Source organism: Anguilla rostrata, chromosome 17 (assembly GCF_018555375.3).
Source record: "Anguilla rostrata isolate EN2019 chromosome 17, ASM1855537v3, whole genome shotgun sequence".
NCBI classification, from domain to species: Eukaryota; Metazoa; Chordata; class Actinopteri; order Anguilliformes; family Anguillidae; genus Anguilla; species Anguilla rostrata.
The window spans coordinates 826,514-851,840 of record NC_057949.1 but is presented as its reverse complement, the minus strand read 5'-3'; the positions used below and the strand labels follow the sequence as shown (position 1 = coordinate 851,840).

At 41.7% G+C, this 25,327-nt stretch overlaps 1 protein-coding gene across 1 annotated transcript in view; it reads left to right on the top strand.

The window, feature by feature from the left end:
- Positions 1-24,677, top strand: part of LOC135243801 (C1q-related factor-like) — a 29,832-nt gene extending 5,155 nt beyond the window's left edge. The window contains exon 2 of the mRNA XM_064315855.1: positions 22,527-24,677. Coding sequence (XP_064171925.1) covers positions 22,527-22,706 — 180 coding nt within the window. The 3' untranslated portion in view covers positions 22,707-24,677. The remainder of the gene's footprint in view (positions 1-22,526) is intronic.
- The last annotated feature ends 650 nt before the right edge of the window (positions 24,678-25,327 follow it).

Genomic DNA, 25,327 nt, shown 5'->3' with positions numbered 1-25,327 from the left:
AGTGACTTTGAAAGCGGCTAGTGAGAGATCCATCAAAACAAATAATCAAATGGGTTGAGCAGCCTTTTTTTTAAAAAAAGGCTGAGAGTTTGTTACCACACTCTTTTGACTCAGCGAAAGTAGCACTTGGATAAATATCATAAACATTATTAATTGAGCTGGCTTGCTACAGCATGGTTGCACAGACGGTATTGTACAGTAACTGCATTGTCAGCTCTGTATTCTTGCCATAGAAAGTTCTGTTTTCCACTGAATCTGAAACACCCCAGTTTGATGCACCTCCTGAAAATTCATTCAGGGACGTGACAAGATACAGTAGTTTCAATAAGCAATGGAAACAAAGGGGAACTTCCTGTAGTTAAGAAGAAAATGAGAACGGAAGAAGTGAATGAGATGACTGTCTTGTTTGTCTGCAATATACAGTATGTGGAAGATTTTTCTGAATATAATGAATGGCAGCAACAGTGTTTAGTGTACACACTGGGGTAAAGCTAATAACCATTTTGACAGTGTTAGTATATGTAACCAGTGTGATGATGTGATGCCCACAGCGACACAGGCAGTTTCATAGTGCATCCCACCACTGCAGGCTTCTGGCAGTGGTGTTGCCAGTTCTACATGTTTGCCACCCAGATGGACAAATTTTAAAATATTGCTGCAGGCTGTTTTCTGTTTGTGGGTTGAGCTCATACATTCCTCTACCTGAATAACAATAACAGCTCTGCTTTATGTAAAATAACTGCACTTGGTGTGAAGTCTTAAACCAGACAAGTATGTATAGTTCATCTACATTAATGCAATGCCAAACATTGTTGAAAATGTAAGAGTAGTATGTACATTTCCACAGTGTAATATTCTACTGATTAACGGTTTCACAAGGCATACTTTTTTGATTTTGTGATCGCAGCACAGGAAAGAGCACAGCTGTTTGTTTATCCTTGAAAGAGAGAGAGAAGTCAGATAGGTGCTGTGAGTTTTAGAGGTTGTGAAGGCCTCCTGACTTGTCTGTCATGACAGTTAATGTGGTGGGCCTTGCCATGTGTCATTGATGAAGAAAGAGGAAAAGCCACTGGCCCTGAAACGAAGTGCTGCGTATCTCATTCTCGAGAGAGTGAAGGATATGGCCCCTATGCGGGAAGCTGTGGACAGGCACACACATAGCACAGGGTGTTTTATCATCTATGGCAGTCTATGTTCAAACACTCTGCCCTCGCAGCCAGCTGTCAGTCACACTTCACCCCTGCCCACATCCTCAGAGGGTCTACCCACACAGACACATCCTCAGAGGGTCTACCCGCAGACACACATCCACAGAGCGTCTACCCGCAGACACACATCCACAGAGGGTCTACCCGCAGACACACATCCACAGAGGGTCTACCCGCACAGACACATCTTCAGAGGGTCTCCCCACACAGACACATCCTCAGAGGGTCTACCCGCAGACACACATCCACAGAGCGTCTACCCGCAGACACACATCCACAGAGGGTCTACCCCAGACACACATCCACATACCCAGACCATAAGGGTCTCCCGCAGACACACACCACAAGTCACCCACAGCACATCTCAGGGTCTCCCACACAGACGCATCCTCAGAGGGTCTCCCCAGCCCAGACACATCCTCAGTGGGTCTCCCCAGCACAGACACATCCTCAGTGGGTCTCCCCAGCACAGACACATCCTCAGAGGGTCTACCCGCACAGACACATCCTCAGAGGGTCTACCCACACAGACACATCCTCAGAGGGTCTCCCCACATAGACACATCCTCAGAGGGTCTACCCGCACAGACACATCCTCATAGGGAGGGTCTATCCGCACAGACACATCCACAGAGGGTCTACCCGCACAGACACATCCTCAGAGGGAGGGTCTACCCACACAAACCCATCCTCAGAGGCTTCCTGTGGATGAGTGAATCACCTTGGCTGGTTTCATACACAAAATCCCTTCTTGATAGTCAGCGGCCATTTTTTCTTTTTTTGTTCAACGCAGCAATACACTTCGTATGGCATAGCTGCTGCATTTCACAGGCTGCTTTTTGTCAGTTAGGAAATAATCCAGCGAGTTCCCATTATGTGCATTCACGGTGCCCAGACACCCAGGGAGACGAGGCCGTTTAATGAAGCCAAACCAATTTCTGTGCGCCTGGGAAAGAAAGTTTTGTTTAGGCAGTCTGCTTAATTGTAATTTAAAAACTTTGAACTGGAGCCAGAATCTGTATGTATTTCTTCTTAAGTTCCTTTATAATACTCTTATTAATCTGAGCCGCATTTCCGGCTTAATTAAAACTGATGATGTTAGCGTCATTGTCTCTGGGGGCCTGGGGTGAGTAATCACGCCTCCTCCTGCCTTTAATAAGTTCCTGTGCACAACTCTTCCCCAGCAATTATCGCCACCCCTGCTCACTCCCTCCTCTCTCTCCCTGCCCCTTTATAAATCTCCCGATCCCTTCCCCACTCTCTTTCGCTTCCCGCCTATTCTCCTCTGTTCATTCCTTTCCTTTTCTCTCCTCCCTTCCCCTGTTCATTCAGGCTCGGTGTTCAACGTGTCCCCTGTGCCACTTCAGTCGTTGGCATGCCGCAATGCTAGCAGCCTTGAGCAGCTGCTATTTCTGCGTAGTTTAACTGAAATGCAGGCCAGCCTGCCTGTTCCAGCGCCTCCATTCACTTCATTCATTGGAACATTATGGACATTTTTCAGGCCATTAATTGACTTTCAAATAAACTGAATTGAAACAGAACTGGTTCCCTCTCCAGCCTTGGCTATAGTAAAATATTAAGCATTTTTAGGGGCCCAAGCTCTTTAAGTACTGGAACCCTACTGTTTTTGTTCATTTTTATTTGCCCATATTGATCCCACATACCTTTTATCTGATAAGTCTGAGGCTGGCTTGTTTGGATGTCTGAGCTCTTGGATGCTGTAAAATATGGGCCATATTGGACACCTGGTGGTGCTATAGTGTACACATAAAATCGTTTCTGCTTCACAAGCTTAGACAGTAACTTGGTATGTAGGTCCCTCTCGTCACGAGGTATAGATTTATGAGTGCCCCACATGTGCCTTTTCTTTTTTGAAAAAGACTTAAATGCTTTTGATCGTACAAAAATGGACCATTACACAAATTAATTGTTATGGTGCATCTTTACAGACCAGCCTCTATACAGGTATTATTGTTTGTGGTTTTATTGCGAAAGGATAAGCCAGTTAATTTTGAGAGGGTTTGGCTTCTCACAGGTGCATATAAATCATTAATGGCTTGACCTAATATGATGAAATTTGGTGTATAGATTCATATAGAGGTCCCTATTTTGAAAAAGAAAATTCACTTAAAATCACTGGTTTTTGAAGTTGGCGCATACCATCATATATTCTGTGTGTTTACAAATTATCACTTGTGGCTTGCTTGATGCTGGGAATCACTGTTTTCAGTTATATTTGCAATTGCATTTTGAACTGTATCACACAGCGTATGACACAAAGAATGTAACAAAGAAAGACTACATGATGCAATGTCTTACTATTTCTAAACATAAAATTGGCCATCTTTAATACATTTATGTATATAGGGAAACAGGATAGCACCATTGTAAGGACAGCTGAAGAAAATAAACTGTTGAAGGACACTCTGAGAGACTGGTGGATCTAAAACAGTGGCCTCAGCCCATGTGAAAACAGAGTGGATTGGCTTGCTAACTGGCAACCCATAACTCATTTAAACTGAAAGATCCTTTAACAGAACCAGATGGAGTCGCAGAGCTCACATAATGAATGGCACTTTGTGTGTTCCCCAGTGAGATGGCACAAAATCAGTGCTTTAGCCTGGATGTGATGTATAATTGGACGTTAGATTTGATACTCTGTCAAATGGAACATTACTGGAAGCCTGCTTAGGAAGCAGGGCCATTAGGTAGTGAAACACATTTGTCTGAAATTCCAACAGGTCGCAGAAGCCAGGCCTAGCTGGCCGTTATAAATAATGGTGGGCGGGTGCCATAATTAGTTTATTGGTGAGGTTTTCGAAATGTAAAAAAACACTGCACAATATGAATTGTATCCCCCTCCCATCATGCATCATGTCTCAAAGACACAACAGGCCATCTCATCTGGTGGATTTTCACACATCTGTTCAGCTTGTGCAGTGCATATTATTTAGAAACACTCTAAAAGTATAATGCATATAAACAGCATATGGACTAAAATAACTATTCCAGCAGAACTTTGGTATGGATTTTTGAGAACATCAGGGTTTAATTATGAACGACAACACTGCCAAAGCCACTGTATTAATCTCTGGACATTTCAGTGAGTTTTAGTTCCATCCATCCAAAAGCCTGATGTCTCCCTCTTCTTTAGAATGGTATATATACGCAAATCCAACCAAAAATATACACAACATGGAAAAAAGTATGTTGATACCTGACATTCATCCACAATTATGGACATTAATATGGAGGTGGTCCACCCTTTGCTGCTATAACAACATCTGCTCTTCTGGGAAGGCTGTATACTGGATGTTGGATCATTGCAGTAGGGATTTGCTTTCATTCAGCCAGAAGACCATTAATGAGGTCGAGCACTGATTGGGCGATTAGGTCTGTCTTGCAGTTGGCGTATAAATTAATGCCAAAGGTGTTGGATGGGGTTGAGATCAGGGCTCTGTGCAGGCCAGTCAAGTTGGTATACACCGTTCTTGACAAAACTGTTTCTATATGGACCTCGCTGTGTGCCCTGAAATCAGGAGAAGACCTTCGCCAAGCTGTTGGGGAAGCACAGAATCATCTAGAATGTCATTGGATTAAGTTTTGGCTTTGCTGAAAATAAGGGGCCTAGCCCAAACCATGAAAAACAGCCCCAGACCAAGGGTGTCCAGATACTTTTAGTCATATACATGAAATCAGCCAAACTAATTTAACACATATATTAATAATGCTAATAATTCATTACTGATTTTATAGGATCTTGCCTTGAATCCTACATAACACCTATGTATAATGAGAGAAACAGAGAAATATTCAGATCTGCTTGAGAAATCTAATGTCAGTGAGTGTCTCTGTCAGCTGTCCAGAGCCACAAAAATGTTTATAAGTAATCTTCTGTTTATCATGAAGTAGTGTGGAGTAGCCTCTCTAGCACACTGTAAGAGTCTCTGCCGCACACTGTATGAGTCTCTGCAGCACACTGTATGAGTCTCTGTAGCACACAAGTATGAGTCTCTGCAGCACACTGTAAGAGTCTGTAGCACACTGTAAGAGCCTGTAGCACACTGTAAGAGTCTCTGTAGCACACTGTAAGAGTCTCTGCAGCACACTGTAAGAGTCTGTAGCACACTGTAAGAGCCTGTAGCACACTGTAAGAGTCTCTGTAGCACACTGTAGGAGTCTGTAGCACACTGTAAAAGTCTCTGCAGCACACTGTAAGAGTCTTTGTAGCACACTGTAAGAGCCTCTGCAGCACACTGTGAGAGTCTGTAGCCCACTGTAAGAGTCTCTGCAGCACACTGTAAGAGTTTCTGCAGCACACTGTAAGAGTCTGTAGCACACTGTAAGAGTTTATAGCACACTGTAAGAGTCTGTAGCACACTGTAAGAGTCTCTGCAGCACACTGTGAGAGTCTATAGCACACTGTAAGGGTCTCTGCAGCACACTGTGAGAGTCTGTAGCACACTGTAAGAGTATCTGCAGCACACTGTAAGAGTCTCTGCAGCACACTGTAAGAGTCTGTAACACACTGTATGAGTCTTTGTAGCACACTGTAAGAGTCTGTAGCACACTGTAAGAGTCTCTGCAGCACATTGTAAGAGTCTGTAGCACACTGTAAGAGTCTCTGTAGCACACTGTAAGAGTCTGTAGCACACTGTATGAACCTCTGCAGCACACTGTAAGAGTCTGCAGCACACTGTAAGAGTCTCTGTAGCACACTGTAAGAGTCTCTGCAGCACACTGTAAGAGTCTCTGCAGCACACTGTAAGAGTCTCTGCAGCACACTGTATGAGTCTCTGTAGCACACTGTCTCTGCAGCACACTGTATGAGTCTCTGTAGCACACTGTAAGAGTCTGCAGCACACTGTAAAAGTCTGTAGCACATTGTAAGAGTCTCTGTAGCACACTGTAAGAGTCTCTGCAGCACAATGTAAGAGTCTGCAGCACAATATAAGAGTCTCTGTAGGACACTGTAAGAGACTCTGTAGCACACTGTAAGAGTCTCTGCAGCACACTGTAAGAGTCTCTGCAGCACACTGTAAGATCCTCTGCAGCACACTGTAAGAGTCTCTGTAGCACACTGTAAGAGTCTCTGCAGCACACTGTAAGAGTCTGTAGCATACTGTAAGAGACTCTGTAGTACACTGTAAGAGCCTCTGCAGCACACTGTAAGAGTCTGTAGCACACTGTAAGAGTTTGTAGTACACTGTAAGAGCATGTGCAGCACACTGTAAGAGTCTGTAGTACACTGTAAGAGCCTCTGCAGCACAATGTAAGAGTCTGCAGCACTCTGTAAGAGCCTCTGCAGCACACTGTAAGAGTCTCTGTAGCACACTGTATGAGTCTCTGCAGCCCACTGTAAGAGTCTCTGTAGCACACTGTAAGAGTCTCTGTAGCACACTGTAAGAGTCTCTGCAGCACACTGTAAGAGTCTCTGTAGCACACTGTATGAGTCTCTGCAGCCCACTGTAAGAGTCTCTGTAGCACACTGTAAGAGTCTGTAGCACACTGTAAGAGCCTCTGCAGCCCATTGTAAGAGTCTGTAGCACACTGTAAGAGCCTCTGCAGCACACCGTAAGAGTCTCTGTAGCACACTGTAAGAGTCTCTGCAGCACACTGTAAGAGTCTGTAGCACACTGTAAGAGTCTCTGCAGCACACTGTAAGAGTCTGTAGCACACTGTAAAAGTCTCTGTAGCACACTGTAAGAGTCTGTAGCACACTGTATGAACCTCTGCAGCACACTGTAAGAGTCTTTGCAGCACGCTGTAAGAGTCTGCAGCACACTGTAAGAGTCTGGAGCACACTGTAAGAGTCTGCAGCACACTGTAAGAGTCTGGAGCACACTGTAAGAGCCTCTGTAGCACACTGTAAGAGTCTGTAGCACACTGTAAGAGTCTCTGCAGCACACTGTAAGAGTCTGTAGCACACTGTAAGAGTCTCTGTAGCACACTGTGAGAGTCTGTAGCACACTGTATGAGTCTTTGTAGCACACTGTAAGAGTCTGTAGCACACTGTAAGAGTCTCTGCAGCACACTGTGAGAGTCTGTAGCACACTGTGTGAGTCTTTGTAGCACACTGTAAGAGTGTGTAGCACACTGTAAGAGTCTGTAGCACACTGTAAGAGTCTGTAGTACACTGTAAGAGCCTCTGCAGCACAATGTAAGAGTCTGCAGCACTCTGTAAGAGTCTCTGCAGCACACTGTAAGAGTCTGTAGCACACTGTAAGAGTCTCTGTAGCACACTGTAAGGGTCTCTGTAGCACACTGTAAGAGTCTCTGTAGCACACTGTAAGAGTCTCTGTAGCACACTGTAAGAGTCTGTAGCACACTGTAAGAGCCTCTGCAGCCCATTGTAAGAGTCTGTAGCACACTGTAAGAGCCTCTGCAGCACACCGTAAGAGTCTCTGTAGCACACTGTAAGAGTCTCTGCAGCACACTGTAAGAGTCTGTAGCACACTGTAAGAGTCTCTGCAGCACACTGTAAGAGTCTGTAGCACACTGTAAAAGTCTCTGTAGCACACTGTAAGAGTCTGTAGCACACTGTATGAACCTCTGCAGCACACTGTAAGAGTCTTTGCAGCACACTGTAAGAGTCTGCAGCACACTGTAAGAGTCTGGAGCACACTGTAAGAGTCTGCAGCACACTGTAAGAGTCTGGAGCACACTGTAAGAGCCTCTGTGGCACACTGTAAGAGTCTGTAGCACACTGTAAGAGTCTCTGCAGCACACTGTAAGAGTCTGTAGCACACTGTAAGAGTCTCTGTAGCACACTGTGAGAGTCTGTAGCACACTGTATGAGTCTTTGTAGCACACTGTAAGAGTCTGTAGCACACTGTAAGAGTCTCTGCAGCACACTGTGAGAGTCTGTAGCACACTGTATGAGTCTTTGTAGCACACTGTAAGAGTTTGTAGCACACTGTAAGAGTCTGTAGCACACTGTAAGAGTCTGTAGTACACTGTAAGAGCCTCTGCAGCACAATGTAAGAGTCTGCAGCACTCTGTAAGAGTCTCTGCAGCACACTGTAAGAGTCTGTAGCACACTGTAAGAGTCTCTGTAGCACACTGTAAGGGTCTCTGTAGCACACTGTAAGAGTCTGCAGCACACTGTAAGAGTCTCTGTAGCACACTGTAAGAGTCTCTGCAGCACACTGTATGAGTCTCTGTAGCACACTGTAAGAGTCTCTGTAGCACACTGTAAGAGCCTCTGTAGCACACTGTAAGAGTCTGTAGCACACTGTAACAGTCTCTGCAGCACACTGTAAGAGTCTCTTCAGCACACTGTAAGAGTCTGTAGCACACTGTAAGAGTCTCTGTAGCACACTGTGAGAGTCTGTAGCACACTGTATGAGTCTTTGTAGCACACTGTAGGAGTCTGTAGCACACTGTAAGAGTCTCTGCCGCACACTGTAAGAGTCTGTAGCACACTGTAAGAGTCTCTGCAGCACATTGTAAGAGTCTGTAGCACACTGTAAGAGTCTCTGTAGCACACTGTAAGAGTCTCTGTAGCACACTGTAAGAGTCTGCAGCACACTGTAAGAGTCTGCAGCACACTGTAAGAGTCTCTGCAGCACACTGTATGAGTTTTTGTAGCACACTGTAAGAGTCTGTAGCACACTGTAAGAGTCTCTGCAGCACACCGTAAGAGTCTCTGCAGCACACTGTAAGAGTCTGTAGCACACTGTAAGAGTCTCTGTAGCACACTGTATGAGTCTCTGTAGCACACTGTAAGAGTCTGCAGCACACTGTAAGAGTCTCTGTAGCACACTGTAAGAGCCTCTGTAGCACACTGTAAGAGTCTCTGCAGCACACTGTAAGAGTCTCTGCAGCACACTGTAAGAGTCTGTAGCACACTGTAAGAGTCTCTGTAGCACACTGTGAGAGTCTGTAGCACACTGTATGAGGCTTTGTAGCACACTGTAGGAGTCTGTCGCACACTGTAAGAGTCTCTGCAGCACACTGTAAGAGTCTGTAGCACACTGTAAGAGTCTCTGCAGCACACCGTAAGAGTCTCTGCAGCACACTGTAAGAGTCTGTAGCACACTGTAAGAGTCTCTGTAGCACACTGTAAGAGTCTCTGTAGCACACTGTAAGAGTCTGCAGCACACTGTAAGAGTCTCTGTAGCACACTGTAAGAGTCTCTGCAGCACACTGTAAGAGTCTCTGCAGCACACTGTATGAGTCTCTGTAGCACACTGTAAGAGTCTCTGTAGCACACTGTAAGAGCCTCTGTAGCACACTGTAAGAGTCTGTAGCACACTGTAAGAGTCTCTGCAGCACACTGTAAGAGTCTCTGCAGCACACTGTAAGAGTCTGTAGCACACTGTAAGAGTCTCTGTAGCACACTGTGAGAGTCTGTAGCACACTGTATGAGTCTTTGTAGCACACTGTAAGAGTCTGTAGCACACTGTAAGAGTCTCTGCAGCACACTGTAAGAGTCTGTAGCACACTGTAAGAGTCTCTGTAGCACACTGTAAGAGTCTCTGTAGCACACTGTAAGAGTCTCTGCAGCGCACTCTAAGAGCCTCTGCAGCACACTGTAAGAGTCTCTGCAGCACACTGTAAGAGTCTGTAGCACACTGTAAGAGTCTGTAGCACACTGTAAGAGTCTCTGCAGTACACTGTAAGAGTCTGTAGCACACTGTAAGAGTCTCTGTAGCACACTGTAAGAGTCTCTGTAGCACACTGTAAGAGCCTCTGCAGCACACTGTAAGAGTCTCTGCAGCACACTGTAAAAGTCTGTAGCACACTGTAAGAGTCTCTGTAGCACACTGTAAGAGTCTCTGTAGCACACTGTAAGAGTCTCTGTAGCACACTGTAAGAGTCTCTGCAGCACAATGTAAGAACCTCTGCAGCACACTGTAAGGTAAACCGAGGTCCTGACTCACTGTGGTCATTAAAGATCCCATGACACTTATCGCAAAGAGTAGGGGGTTCCCTGGTGTCCTGGCTAAATCCCAGATCTGGCTCTCGCAAACTGCCACCAAAATCATCCCCAGATGTAATTGGCTAAAATATGTTCTCTCCCTCTTCACCTTCGCCAATATGTGATTAGCTTTCTAGCGCAAAATGGCTGTCGTGCATCACCCAGGTGGGTGCTACACATTGGTGGTGGGTGAGGTGAGTTCCCTCTGACTGTAAAGCACTTTGAGCATTCAGAATGGTACTATATAAATGCAAAGATATTATTATTAAGTGTAGAGCAGTCTACGTGCACACTGTAGGTAAGTGTAGAGCAGTTTATGTGCACACTGTAGGCAAGTGTAGAGCAGTTTATCTGCACACTGTAGGTAAGTATAGGGCAGTCTATGTGCACACTGTAGGTAAGTGTAGGGCAGTTTATGTGCACACTGTAGGTAAGTGTAGGGCAGTTTATGTGCACACTGTAGGTAAGTGTAGAGCAGTCTATGTGCACACTGTAGGTAAGTGTAGAGCAGTCTATGTGCACACTGTAGGTAAGTGTAGGGCAGTTTATGTGCACACTGTAGGTAAGTGTCGGGCAGTCTACATGCACACTGTAGGTAAGTGTGTGCTTTAGGCATGCTATTTGTCTGCAGTGCCACAGCACGGCAACATTATCAACACACTAAAATTTATAGCATCAGCAGAAGTTATTCAGATGGGATTTGAAAACACAGCCCTTAGGCCATGAATCCAGAACACTACCTACTGCACTACAGTGTTCTAATAGTGGCACACTGTACAACACCACTTTCCCTTGGGTCTGATGCACTCTTGCTGTGGGATGTAAAAACAGAAATCAGTGGACATTTGCAAGTTGTTGAAACACATGAAATGATGCTGTGTCTGTCATAGAGGTACTGTGCTCTTGTGTATTAACATAAAGGTAAGAAACATGTGAACTGGAAAGAGAGCTGGAAAAAGAAACCTATGCTATTTCAAGTCACATGGTTTGTTTTCACATTTGAAAAAGTCAGTCACATGTGAAAAAAGCCAATCATGTGAAAATGTCCAGTCGACAGGAAAGATTTTCTTTTCTCCTGTGAATATTTTAATTAATTTATTTTAATTTATGTGAATCATTATGTTTTACAGAATCCCCCCCCCCTTAACAAGGGGGTGGCTTTTGAATTTCAGTATACAAAGGGAATGGCACTCCCCCAAGTTCAACGACTGCACTGTTCTTTAAACCATTGCTGTCTCTCAATCAGTCTCCAGAGTACAGGGTATTGTTTTAACATCACACCTCAGTCAATGTGCATATATGCAAACTCAAACTCACATGTACCTCTGTTTTCCTCGTGTCAATATTAAAACCCCTACAGCATACTAGCAAATACAAACAGTGGGCTGGACATCGATGCACAAAACCAGCCTTGACACAAAAGAAAACTAAGACATCTCTTTTAGTTATCCTAGAATGTGTGCAAAATGGCTCTGTTGACCTATAGTTTCCTTAAAGGCCACCTTCCCTAAAATTTTTTTTAAAAGATTAATTACATTTTTTATTTATATAGTTTCTTCATCTTCACACAAGCTATACATGACAAAAAAAAAAAAAAAAATAGGCTGAATTTTGATGCAGCCTAGATCATGTTCCATGGATTTTACCCAAACTCAATGTTGCATGTTTTCCGGTAGTACTGAAGTACATTAGCAAAACATATTTATTTCAGACACAATGATTATGGCACTGATTATGTACAAAAATAGAAAATATTTTGTTTGACTCATCAATCGATAACCATTCCAAATGGAAATGGTAAAACATGTGTTTTTGCAGGCTGACCCCAACTATCATGATTACATCAGATAAAACAAAATATGTTCCTGAAACTCTAAAACGTATCGCGTTTAATGTAAGTACTGAAGGAGTATTTGGCTTGAGGTACTGCAGTCTTTCAGCAGAACACGACTGGTCACACTTTAGATTACCATGTCGTATTAATGCTCAAAGTTATTAGCTGCATTATTAATGTTTAAGAAATACTTTGTTGGTTAGTTGGTATTAATATATATAAACGTATCATTAAGAAGGAGACGGGGGAAGCTTTGAACTTCATTTAAGATCATAACTTTTGAGATTGTACCATGGGGAGTGTAACATAGCAACAGCGCAAATTCAAACCTGCAATGGGGAAATGTGGAAAGCCTGCCCTTTCTAAATGTCTTGTTCAGTAATGTTGTTTGGTAATATTTAGTATTTATGATATATATATATAATTGAGTATGTTAGATGAATAATTACTTTGTATTTTTTTAATGTAAATTATGTACAGTGTAGTTATTATTGCTTTATTAATCATTGATACTGCAGTGTTAATGTTATCATTAACAATTTGTTTCATTATTATTATTATTATTATTATTATTATTATTATTATCACCATCACACTGACACTCCCACTGAAAGACACACATACCTGTTTCATTATAAAGCTTCAGTATTTTTTATTTTCTGATGTGCAAAGTGTGTACAAAAAATGCACCGTAATTTAAATATTTTAGTCAAATGTTTGGTCAAATTGTCAATGTAAAGTAAATAGTCAGTACTATTATTATTATTAACCATAAATGCTGCATTACTTTCTGTAGATAGATTATGGTAACAGGTGATACTGTGTATTTTTTACATATGGAAGCTGATAATAGTGTGCGGAACCCACGAAGGGAAGCGGCTCTGTTTGGCTCTGCGTTGCCATGGAGATCAGTGAGCCACACTGTTTACCTTCCAGATTAAATCTAGCGAGTCTCATACGGATGTGCAAACACAGCCCGTGTCTCAGAGCAGCCCAAATGTAGCCATCGAGAACATATTCATATTAAAAAATACTCTCGTGTGTTTAATTTCATACCGTACATATTATAAAGTTATAGTTGGGTTTCTCAGTTCTGTTGGATTTTTATTGAAACTTTTCATATTAAATTGACGGGTTGGTTTTAAAGATGAATTAATGTAAATTTAAGATAGTTCTCATAACTTTTTAGTTACTTTTTAGACAAACGTTGTACTCCAGCATTTTTTCAGTCAAGCTTGTGTTACCGAAGAATTTTCAAACAAAGTTAATGCAAGAAATAGGGGAAGCGAATAAATAATGTTGTCCACTTCATCCCCTATGTTGTGGACATGCGAATTCACCTGATAGGCTCTGCTCAGGACAGAAGTACTAAACATAGAGGAGAGGACAGAAGTATTAAACAAATTTAACTGGAGAATGAAGTGGCAGGTTGAGAGAACACGGGTGGGAATCTTTCCCAGGAGTACTTAGAAAACCCTTTCTGTTTTTGATAAGTGCCTCTGTGCTATGAAGTATGTTTTTTAGTGTACAGTAACCTTCATTAAGGGTGGGAATGGCAAGAGTACTACCATTGTTTGAAGTTATTGAGTCTGAAATGTGTCTCAAACCTTCTTAGTCTGTATAAATTGAAAATGTATGACTCGTTGAATAATGTTTCCGCAAGAAAACCAAGCTGCTGTACTGCGCAAGCACAGTTTTGTGTATGCAAAGTTTTTAGTGTGGGGTTGGTTGGCTGGTGAAAAGTACATAAATAAGAACTTGTAGATTACTATATTTGCTTACATAGGTACATGGCACAGTGTTTATATATGCCATCTTTTAACTACAAATAATCTATCTATCCATCCATCCATCCATCCATCTGTTTAATGCCTGACAAGAGGTGGATACTCCCCTGATATGAATGCACTAATGTGATACTAACACATCACTGGCGACATGATATGACCCTGGCAGATCCCTCCTAAAACCCCATCATATCTAACTCCAAGGCAGAACACTGCGTCAGCAGGGCGGAAAGCTGAAGTTTCCACTGCAGGTTCGACCAGCATAGCTTTACACTGGAGAGGGAGGAGCTCATCTCTGACCTGACTGCCATGTCGCTCACCTGTGAAAGAGGAATGCGTTTTCAAGAGAATAAACCCAAACAAATCACCTGGACCTGACAGGATCGTGTTCTTTCCCAGCGTATTGGAGGAGGTAGGCAAGCACACCAACCCACTGCAGTTTTTATAAACATAACATACGGGAGTCGAGGATGCAGTTCTGTCACTGGTGTATGCTGCTTATATCCACATAGAGAAGCACAAGGCCTACGTCAGGTTGATCTATGTGGATATCTTAAGCGCCTTCAGTAAGGTTGAGCCTCACCTGGTGGCACAAAAACTGCTTCAAATGGATGTCAACCAACATCTGCATCTGATCATTTGGGACCTTACAAATGTTCCTCAGTATTCACAAGGCCAAAGAACTGGCCCTTGACTATCACCATGGACATTCCACCATCTCAGCCCTGATAGGGTTGAGGGATGCCTTGGCACCACCATTGACCATAAACTCACCTTAAAGGTAAACAGTGTAATCATCCCTGAATGTCAACACTTTTTTCTCAGAAAACTCCATAAAGTCCAGATTCAATCAATCAGATCAGTCTTACAGGCCTTCAACAAGTGATTCATTAAATCCACCCTCACCCTCAACATAACAGCCTGGTTTGGAGCAATGAGCAGGGTCCATCTGAACTCACGTCATATGATCATCAGAATCAGCAGCAATAGAAGAACCAAGACCAAGAACCGTTTGGCAACAAACGGACAAGGAGCAAAGGCTCACAGATAGTCTTGGACACACACTCTGCACTGCTCCATTAGGCCGCAGACACAGATCCCTAGCATTCAAAAGCAAACGGGCCACATCAAGGTTTGTGCCCACCTCTGTCCGGCTCCTGAATTCCTGAGCTGAGTCAGTCTGGTTATCCGAGCCTACCGGACATAACTGCTCTCAGATTTTTTTCAAATGTGCGTTTAAGCTGCATTGTGTGCTGTCTATTTGTTGTGTTTACTGTCTGCCCTGTTATGTGTGTGTGTGTGCACTGATGCTGTTTCCCAAGTGAACTTCCAAACGGAAAAATAAAGTTCTTTGAATTGAATTGAACTGAACGCTGTGTTCATTGTGCAGCAGTCCAGACTGAGCGACGCTACAGGGTCATCTGTTGTACGCTGATGATGTAATGTGACTGGCATGTGGTGCTTGTCATTTAGAACAGCTGGCTCACAGATTTTGAGTGGAGGCGGAGGAAAAAAAAACTGCATTTCACAGTAAGAACATCATAACAACAGTCAAACATGGTGGTGGTAGTGTGATGGCATGGGGATGCTTTGCTGCCTCGGGACCTGGATGACTTGCCAATATTGAAGGAACCAAGAATTCTGCCCTGTACCAGAAAATTCTTAAGGAGTCACTCCATTAGCCGAAGCTGAAGTGTAATAAGGTCATGCAACATGACAATGATCCAAACCCGAAAGACCAAGTCCACGTCTGAATGGCTAAAAAGAGACAGAATTAAAGTTTTGGAGTGGCCTAGACTTGAACCCAGTAATGATGCTGTGGCAGGCCTGAAGCCAGCAGTTCATGCTAGAAAATTTACCATTTTGTCTAAATTAAAGCAGTTCAGCAAAGAAGAGTGGGCTAAAATTTGTCTACAGCAATGTGAAAGAATCATATAAAATTATATAGAAAAATTTGGTCGCAGTTATATCTGCTATGTGGTGCAACCAATTAGGGGGGAATTACTTTTTCGAATGGGTGATATGGGTGTTAGAAAACTTTTTCATAAAATAAATTAAATAATATTTATAAAAATGTGTTTTGTTTTGACAAAAATGTGTTTTTGTGTTTGTGTTCTTGTTCCCTTTGTCTAATACTGAATTTTGTCAATGATCTGAAACCATTCATTTGGATAAAAGTGTCTGCCAAATAAATGTAATGTTATGTTTAGACACTGCATGCCAGTGGAGAGCACAGTTTCAGATTCTGCAGTTGTGATCCGAAAACAAGGAAGTGACAACAATTACTTCACTAAGCACAAAAAACAGCAAAAGCTTGGCAAAGGAGCATAAACTTTGACAGATGGACTTCCATAATTTCGGAGTTGCTTTTGTTTATTCAGTAGCACAAAAAGAAAAGAAGAAAGCAGGTTTGTTGCAGGGTTCAGTTTAACCCTGTGGCATATGCTGCATGAGCCTACACTGCCCACTCTTGCTGCCAATGGTATTTTGCAATTGCAATTTTTTTTTTTAAAGTAAAAAAAAAAAAAAAAAAAAAAAAAAAAATCCATCTGCAGAGCTTCAATGCTGGCATTATTAAATTAATATAAGCATATTATATTCACACAATGCTCAATACCATCCAATATAGCCAGTTCTCCTCGCTATAGGCGAGTAATAAAATAATTTTGATTAACATCGCAAATTTGCACGTTTAATTGTATGGCAAGCCATTTTAGCTTTAATTCATTTCTAGAGGATATCACAAATACAGTTCTAACTAGTTAGAATGCAAATTCTTGATATCAGAAATTCAATTGTAATTAGTTAAAATTCAAGTGTTTTCCCCATTCATTTCAATGGGACCTATCTTTTTTGATATCAAGAATTAAATTTTAACTAGTTAAAATAGAAATTCTTGATATCAAGAGTTGTATTTTAACTAGTTAACATTGGACATTATAATTAAAACTAGTTGGAATTCTATTATTGATATCAAAAATTCCAATTTTAACTAATTAAAACTGAATTCATGATATCAGAAATAGGTATTTTAAGTAGTTTAAATTATATTGTTGATATCAGTAATTGATTTTATGATATCAGAAATTGGCTTTTTAACTAGGTGAAATTCCAACTTCCATTGAAATGATGAGAAAAATGTTTTCAATCTGACTAGTTAAAATATGATTTCCGATATCAATAATATTCATTTTCTGATATTTCTGATATCAGAAATACACATTATAACTAGTTACAATTGAATTTCTGATATCAAGAATTTGCATTCTAACTAGTTAGAATTTGAATTTGCGATATCCTCTAGAAATGAATTAAAGCTAAAACGGCGTGCCACGTTATTGCTATTCTGTAAAATTGTGTATACATGTACTGTATTCTTTGTTCTCTGCACTAACACTTGGAGAATATTGATGGCAACTCATGGCAATATATTGCAGGTTTTATAAGTTAAATTATCAGTTAAAGACAGCCTTTATTGTAGGTTCTGCTTTTAAGTGTAGTCTAGTGATTAAAACTGATTTGTCTACCCTCTCTCTCTCTCTCTCTCTCTCTCTCACACACACACACACACACACACACAGTTTACTCAGGTAAGATAGCAATAATAGTTTCTGTTCAAATGAAATGTTCTGTCCATACAAGTGCAGTTACATTCCATGCAATTACATTCCCCAATATAATATAATTTTTTAATTTAAAAAAAATTGGTTTATCTGGTGAAAATTCTGAGTGTCTAGTGACATTGGAAAGCCACTGGCTACACTGGCTGCTGAGCCAGAAAGTTGTCAAGCCCTGGTGACAAATAAGCAATAATAGATGAAATCAGGAAGTGGGTAAATACTTTTTTTATGGGGGTATGTACACAGTATGACCAAAATTATCTGGAAACCCATGCACTGGGGCTGTTGTTTATAGTTTGGGCTAGGCCCCTTAGTTCCAGTGAAAGCAAATCTTAATGCTACAGCATAAAATCACATTCTAGATGATTCTGTGCTTCCCCAACAGTTTGGGTAAGGCCCCTTTCTATTTCAGCATGGCAATGCCCCCAAGTCCATTTAGAAATGTTTTTTAAATTTTTTTTTATCAAAAACGGTGTGGAAGAACTTGACTGGCCTGACCTCAACCTCATCCAACACCTTTGGGATCAGTTGGAAAGCCAATGGCGAGCCAGGCCTAATCGCCCAATGAGTGCTCGACCAAACCAGTGCTCTTCTGGCTGAATGAAAGCAAGTCCCTGCAGCAATGCTCCAACATGTAATATAAAGCCTTCCCAGAAAAGTGGAGGTCATTATAGTAGCAAAGGGTGGACCAACTCCATAATAATGCCCATAATTTGGATGAGATGTTGGATGTCACATATCCACATACTTTTGGCCATGTAATGTAAGTGCCAATATTTCTCTTCAAAATATTGTATTACATTGAGATCAGGGTAGATGCATAACTTCCTGGTGAGTAGAATCTTTTGTTATTTTCTTTCGTGTTACCTTGCTTTCTCTTTGTGATTCACTAAAGCAGATTGTATTAAAATAAGCCTATTTTAAGTTTGGGCATGGCTTTTTGAAACGAGTTTAGCCACTGATGCAAATTTTAGGTGCTGGTGAATTACACTGTGTCCAACTCAGTTTCTAGTTGGTTTCTAGACACAGAAGCACGTCCTACAGTTTCATAGAGGCTGGTTTAAGAAAAATAAATGTCAGCCTATTTGGGCTTGAGATACATGTTTTTCTCTTGCTCGAGAGGCCAGAAGCATTGCAAAACCACTATCCAGTCGAAATGGAGTTAATACCAAGATCACATTCCTGAATATCAAATCTACTATTTACCAAAATTCAAAATTAAAATAGTTGTGTAAAAATAGGTGAAATTCTGTTAAATATTGATATTAGTTGGTCCTCCAGTGCCAAAAAGGTATTAAAAATATCTAAGAAGTCCCAAACAAAACTTTGCATGTTCAAACATGTTTGTCATTGGTATGGCTTTACAGATCGAGATCACACTTTATCAGACTCCGATGACAATGTAACGTAATACTGGTGCTCTAGTGTGGAAAGAGTTTTGTTTCATTATAGATAGATCAGCTGCATTTTCTCAGTTATCAGTGCGTCAGTGCCATAGCATCCTGGCGATTTGATGATGAGCCAGCACCAAGGATTCTTCAGGAGAACTTTTTTCATTGGGAAACTGATATACTCATCTGCAAGGTGCATGGGGAAACTGTTATACTCATCTGCAAGGTGCATGGGGAAACTGATATACTCATCTGCAAGGTGCATGGGGAAAGTGATATACTCATCTGTAAGGTGCATGGAGAAACTGATATACTCATCTGCAAGGTGCATGGAGAAACTGATATACTCATCTGCAAGGTGCATGGGGAAACTGATATACTCATCTGCAAGGTGCATGGGGAAACTGATATACTCATCTGCAAGGTGCATGGGGAAACTGATATACTCATCTGCAAGGTGCATGGGGAAAGTGATATACTCATCTGTAAGGTGCATGGAGAAACTGATATACTCATCTGCAAGGTGCATGGAGAAACTGATATACTCATCTGCAAGGTGCATGGGGAAACTGATATACTCATCTGCAAGGTGCATGGGGAAACTGATATACTCATCTGTAAGGTGCATGGAGAAACTGATATACTCATCTGCAAGGTGCATGGAGAAACTGATATACTCATCTGCAAGGTGCATGGGGAAACTGATATACTCATCTGCAAGGTGCATGGGGAAACTGATATACTCATCTGCAAGGTGCATGGGGAAACTGATACACTCATCTGCAAGGTGCAGAGTCACAACACGTACATTTATGACACTTCAAACAAGCCTCCACAGGCAAATTATGTCAAGACAGTTGGCAGGACATCTTTTTTACTGTTGTCATTTTTATTGAAAAAACTTGCTTGTTACCTGTGTTATCTTCCAGACTGTGCAAGCACCATAATGCATTTTCACCATTTCACCATGCGTTTCATTGATGTCAGATATCACCTGGGATGAGACTCCAGAAACGAACTCTGCAGCCCAGCCATTCCTCTTCTCCCAGATGCTCGGTGCCTTTTTAACCTCCCAATGCGCTTGGCAGCTCTGCCTTTCACCCTTGAAGTTTGGTAATGTCCGTGTGACATCCATGACATGCGGCCATGTGACACCCATGGCATACGGCCATGTGACATCCATGGCATATGGTCATGTGACATCCATGGCATGCAGCTGTCATCCACAGGCTTGTCAAGATATTTTTGTGATAATTAAGAGCAGAAGTTTGCATGAAATCCAGAAAACTGGTACGACCCTCCTTGCCCAGTGAGCATAGTCAGAAATCTGCATTCTCTAAACATGCTGGGCTTGGAATAAAATCAGTTTAGTCGGTTTTAGTGAATAAAATGAGACGTAAACACTTCAGAACAATGAAGTAATCTGAATTTAAAAGGAAGGGGAGAGTCTTAACACATTTAGAAGCTCCTAGGAATTAATGGCAGTATTCACATCCTTTGAGAACACTCAGCCACTGTTCCCTGTGCTAACGCTGCTGTGGATATGTAACAATAATGGTTAATTGCCCTGTCAATAAGAAGAGCATAATGTTGCTTTACAGAAGCGACATCATGAAACTATTATGTAGCTTAATTAGTCACAATTGAGCCCATTCATTCAATCCAAATGTAATTAGAGCATGAATTGTAGTACATTTGTGCTCCACCCTGACCTAGGTTTGAACAATATTGTATCAAGTGTTAAGTAGGGTACCTATAAGCTATGACTTATTAGTCTCCATTTCGATAACCAATTAGGCTAATTAAATGTAACAAAGACAGGCCTGCTGTGTGTTTGGAACATTCAGTGCTCTGCACAGTACACACAGCTGACCTGCTGAGCCACAGATCTAACCCCAACCCTAACCCTAACTAAGCATACTAATACTGACACTCCCTAACCCTAACCCCAACCCTAACTAAGCACACTCATACTGAGGCTCCCTAACACTAACCCCAACCCTAATCCTAACTAAGCACACTCATACTGACACACCCTAACTAAGCACACTCATACTGACACTCCCTAACCCCAACCCTAACTAAGCACACTCATACTGAGGCTCCCTAACACTAACCCCAACCCTAATCCTAACTAAGCACACTCATAGTGACGCTCCCTAACCCTAACTAAGCACACTCATACTGACGCTCCCTAACCCTAACCCCAACTAAGCACACTCATACTGACGCTCCCTAACACTAACCCCAACCCTAACGATAACTAAACACACTCATACTGACGCTCCCTAACCCCAACTAAGCACACTCATACTGACACTCCCTAACCCCAACTAAGCACACTCATACTGACACTCCCTAACCCTAACCCCTAACCCTACCCAAGCACACTCATACTGAGGCTCCCGAACCCGAACCCCTAACCCTAACTAAGCACACTCATACTGACACTCCCTAACCCTAACTAAGCACCCTCATACTGACACTTCCCAACCCTAACTACGCACCCTCATACTGACATTCCCTAACCCTGACTAAGCACACTCATCCTCATACACTCATGTTACTCATTTGGAGAAGCTTAGCAAAGTAATTTATTCTTTCAAACACTACCTACATTAGCTAACGTAAACTATTAGCTAGTTACGCTACACTTTCGACACATAATGCGACACATGAAGTTTGAATGACCACTTTCTCTTCAGATGGTAAGATGAAAAAACACAGGGCCAAGTTACATTTAAAAATTTAGGAAACATCACTTTGGAATATAGCTTGTTTAATTTGTGTGAGCTATAATATCAATATTGTTTGTTGTAACTCATTTTGATATCAATCCTTTTAATGGCAGGCCTATATTTTGGAAGTTTTAGTTAATGAGTTATAGACAGTGCTTTGTATGTGTGAGTAACTTTTGAAAACATTTTTTCATTGAAAACGTTTTTGTTGTGATACTGTATTTCTATATGAGAAGACATTGTACCAGACCTGGGTCAAATAGTTATTTGACCCAGGTCTGCATAGTATTATGGCCTCTGAAATTCAAATGCAGAGAATTATGTCATAATTTTTCAGACTATTCTCTCTTATGTCATGCAGGACATAAAGCATTCTTCTCTGGGTATTAAGCACTTAGTTGGACACAGCATACATAAAAAAAGCATTTTAAAGACCACTTAATTTTGTAGGTTCCAATTCCAATTTCTGGGCTGAAGTTGTTCATGCTCGTTTAATGTTTTTAGGTGAAGTTCATTTAATCTCAAGACCTTGATGAATTATATAAATTCAAAATCAATTAAAAGTTCAGTTACTTTTCACTTACTATCAAAGAGGAAGAGTATAAGAGTAAAGAGTCTTAGGGGAAAGAGAGAGAGAGAGAGAGAGCGAGAGAGAGAGAGAGGGAGCGCTTTTTAAGGGGAGCAGGTGCATAATTAGATACATGCTACAGTTCACCCAGGCCTTGCAGAAGCCTGCCGACAGCAGTACCTTTCAGAACCATAAACATCCCCTATTGTTCAGGGCTTTACCAATATGTCCTGTCCTCTCAAGGCGGTTCTAAGGTGAGTGATTCATACAAGTGATTCAACTCTAGCACACAAGGAATGATTGAAAAGTGATTCACTCTGAGAATCTGAGCAGTGTCTACACTGGCATGTCTCTGGCATGCCTATGGCTTCTGCAGTAAGTGTGCGATTATCAGGTGAAAGATCTCTGGAGATCTGCGTTCTGAGTCTGACCTGCTGACCGCCCCCCCCCTCCCCAGGTGCGAGCCAGCGCCATCGCTCAGGATGCAGACCAGAACTACGACTACGCCAGCAACAGCGTCATCCTGCACCTGGACACCGGGGACGAGGTCTACATCAAGCTGGACGGCGGAAAGGCCCACGGGGGGAACAGCAACAAGTACAGCACCTTCTCTGGGTTCATCCTGTACGCGGACTGAAGGCAGGCCTCTGTGAGACTCTCAGCCCGGCTCTCTACACCTGCTCCATCGGCCTCTCTCTCCAACAAAATGGCGGGAAGTCCAGTGTTGCGGTTCATCCTGGTCAGACACTGTACGCTGACACCCAGATATTTTCCATTTTTCTCAGCTCTGCTTTTGGTTTTGAGAAAAAAAAGTCAGCTGTTTTTTTTTCAAATGCAAAAAGGGACATAAGTATTTCATCCCACGCTCAATTGATTTACTGAGATGTGTTTGTATTATTGTATACTACTTAATGTATCGGTGTATTAATATGTCCAGACATGTTAAATGAGGAGGTGAAAGTCATTGCCTCTAATTCCTCTGCTTCTTGGTCTCTTGTGGGAATAACCTGTTTCTTTAGCACAGTCATTTTTGTGGCTGGGGATTAGACGGAGCTTCAGATCTGGACCCTTAAGATTGAGTAACGTGCGTGGCAGTGTTGCAGAGGGGACACACGTTTCCCATTTTACACTGGACACAGGGCCACCTCTTGGATCCGCATTGTCCTTGTCTTGTCTCCTGTGAACACATGATGTCATAGCTGAATGTTGGTTACGAAAAACTGAGGGAAACATAACGGGAACTCTTTTTTCCAGACTTTATTTTAACAAGGGCCAAGTCTTGCCCATCAGTCCTGGCCTTTCTATTTGAGGTTTGGACCTGTTTGTTGTGTCTAATGCAGAACTACCGAATGGGTTTGTGGGAGACTTCATATACAATAGATGTTAACATTTGATGTATAAATCCTTGACAGTATTGTTCTTGTAATGATGTAACTTATAAGCTTCAGACAATGATGGCACTTGAAACTAAGACCCAACATGGTTGCAACCCTAGCACACAGCAATCATAGGCTGCATATTGTCTGAAAGATGCATTCTGCTAGAGTTTATTCATGCCTGAAGGTTTAAGCCTTTAACACTAAGCACACTGATCAAGGAATTAGATCTCATGATGTGTGTGTGTGTGTGTGTGTGTATGCAACCGTGCATGCATGCATCTGTACGTTTGTGTGTGTGTATGCGACCACGTGTGCATCTGTATGTGTGTGTGTGTGTGTGCAAGTGTGTGCATGTGTGTGTATGCAACAGTGCATGCCTGCATCTGTATGTTTGTGTGTGTGTGTGCATGTGACTGCGTGTGCATCTGTACGTGTGTGTGTGTGTGCATGCGACCATGTGTGCATCTGTATGTGTGTGTGTGCGTGTACGTGCGTATGTGTGTGTGTGTGTGTGCATGCGACCGTGTGTGTGTGTGTACGCGTGCGTACGTATGTGGATGTGTATGTGACCATGTGTGCATCTGAACGTGTGTGCAGGCGTGCGTGTGTACACGTGTGTGTGTGACCACGTGTGCATCTGTACATTTATGTGTGTGTGAGCGCGCACGTGTGTGTGTGCGTGTGCGGATGTGTGTGTATGTGATTGTGTGTGCATCTGTACATGTATGTGTGTGTGCACGTGTGCATGCATATATGTGTATTCTTCATGTGTGTTTGTGTTTTTTGTGTGTGCATGTGCCATTGCTCCTTTCATTACTTTCAAATGTACTTTCAAAGGCTTTATCAAATATGTTTCATTCAGATCAAAGGCTTTATCAAGTATATTTCATTCAGATCAAAGGCTTTATCAAATATATTTCATTCAGCTCAAAGGATTTATCAAATATATTTTATTCAGCTCAAAGGCTTTATCAAATATATTTCATTCAGCTCAAAGGATTTATCAAATATATTTTATTCAGCCCAAAGGCTTCATCAAATATATTTCATTCAGCTCAAAAAATGTATCAAATATATTTCATTCAGCAAGCAGAAAGAGGTGGAGCAGCTTTCGAGTGATCAGAGATATGCAAACAGCTTGTAGATTAAATACATTGGTTTTGCAAATATTATTTTGTCTTAAAAATTTGTTGAATACATTTAAATAAATGGGATTTTTTTGGACCTTCTTTCCTCTAATGAATTATTTGTGTCAGTATGAGAACAAAAATAACAAATGCTTTTGAAATTGCAGTCCATTTCATGAGTTTTTGGTGATGGCTATATTATTATTATTATTATTATTATTATTATTATTGTTGTTGTTGTTATTATTATTGTTGTTGTTGTTGTTGTTGTTGTCGTTGTTATACCACAGAACAAACTCTTTTTTAATTGCCATGGCTTTTCTGTTTGCTCAAACTGAAATTTTGGTCACAAATATAGAATACAAATCAATCAAAAAGTAATAATACAATAATAATATATGAAAGGTACATTAAAATAGAATGTATTACTTGATATCATTAGACATATTGGGAGCAGGGCAGAACAAGAGAGCCTTCCCCATCAGGTGAAAGTATGCATGGTGTTATGGATCTCAAAATATTCAGAAAAAATAAACAAAAGCAGAGAAGGAAACATTCTAAATATGAATCAATTCCAGGAATTGGCAAAAAATGGTGGGAACTCAATAAAAATAGGCATTTTAAATGAAGGAGAGAAGTTTGGTTGACAGAGATTTCCATCTGTGAGGGTGGGGGGGGGTGAGAAGTGGTGCAGTGTGGGGTGGGGTGAGAGGTGGTGCAGTGTGGGGTGGATGAGAGGTGGTGCAGTGTGG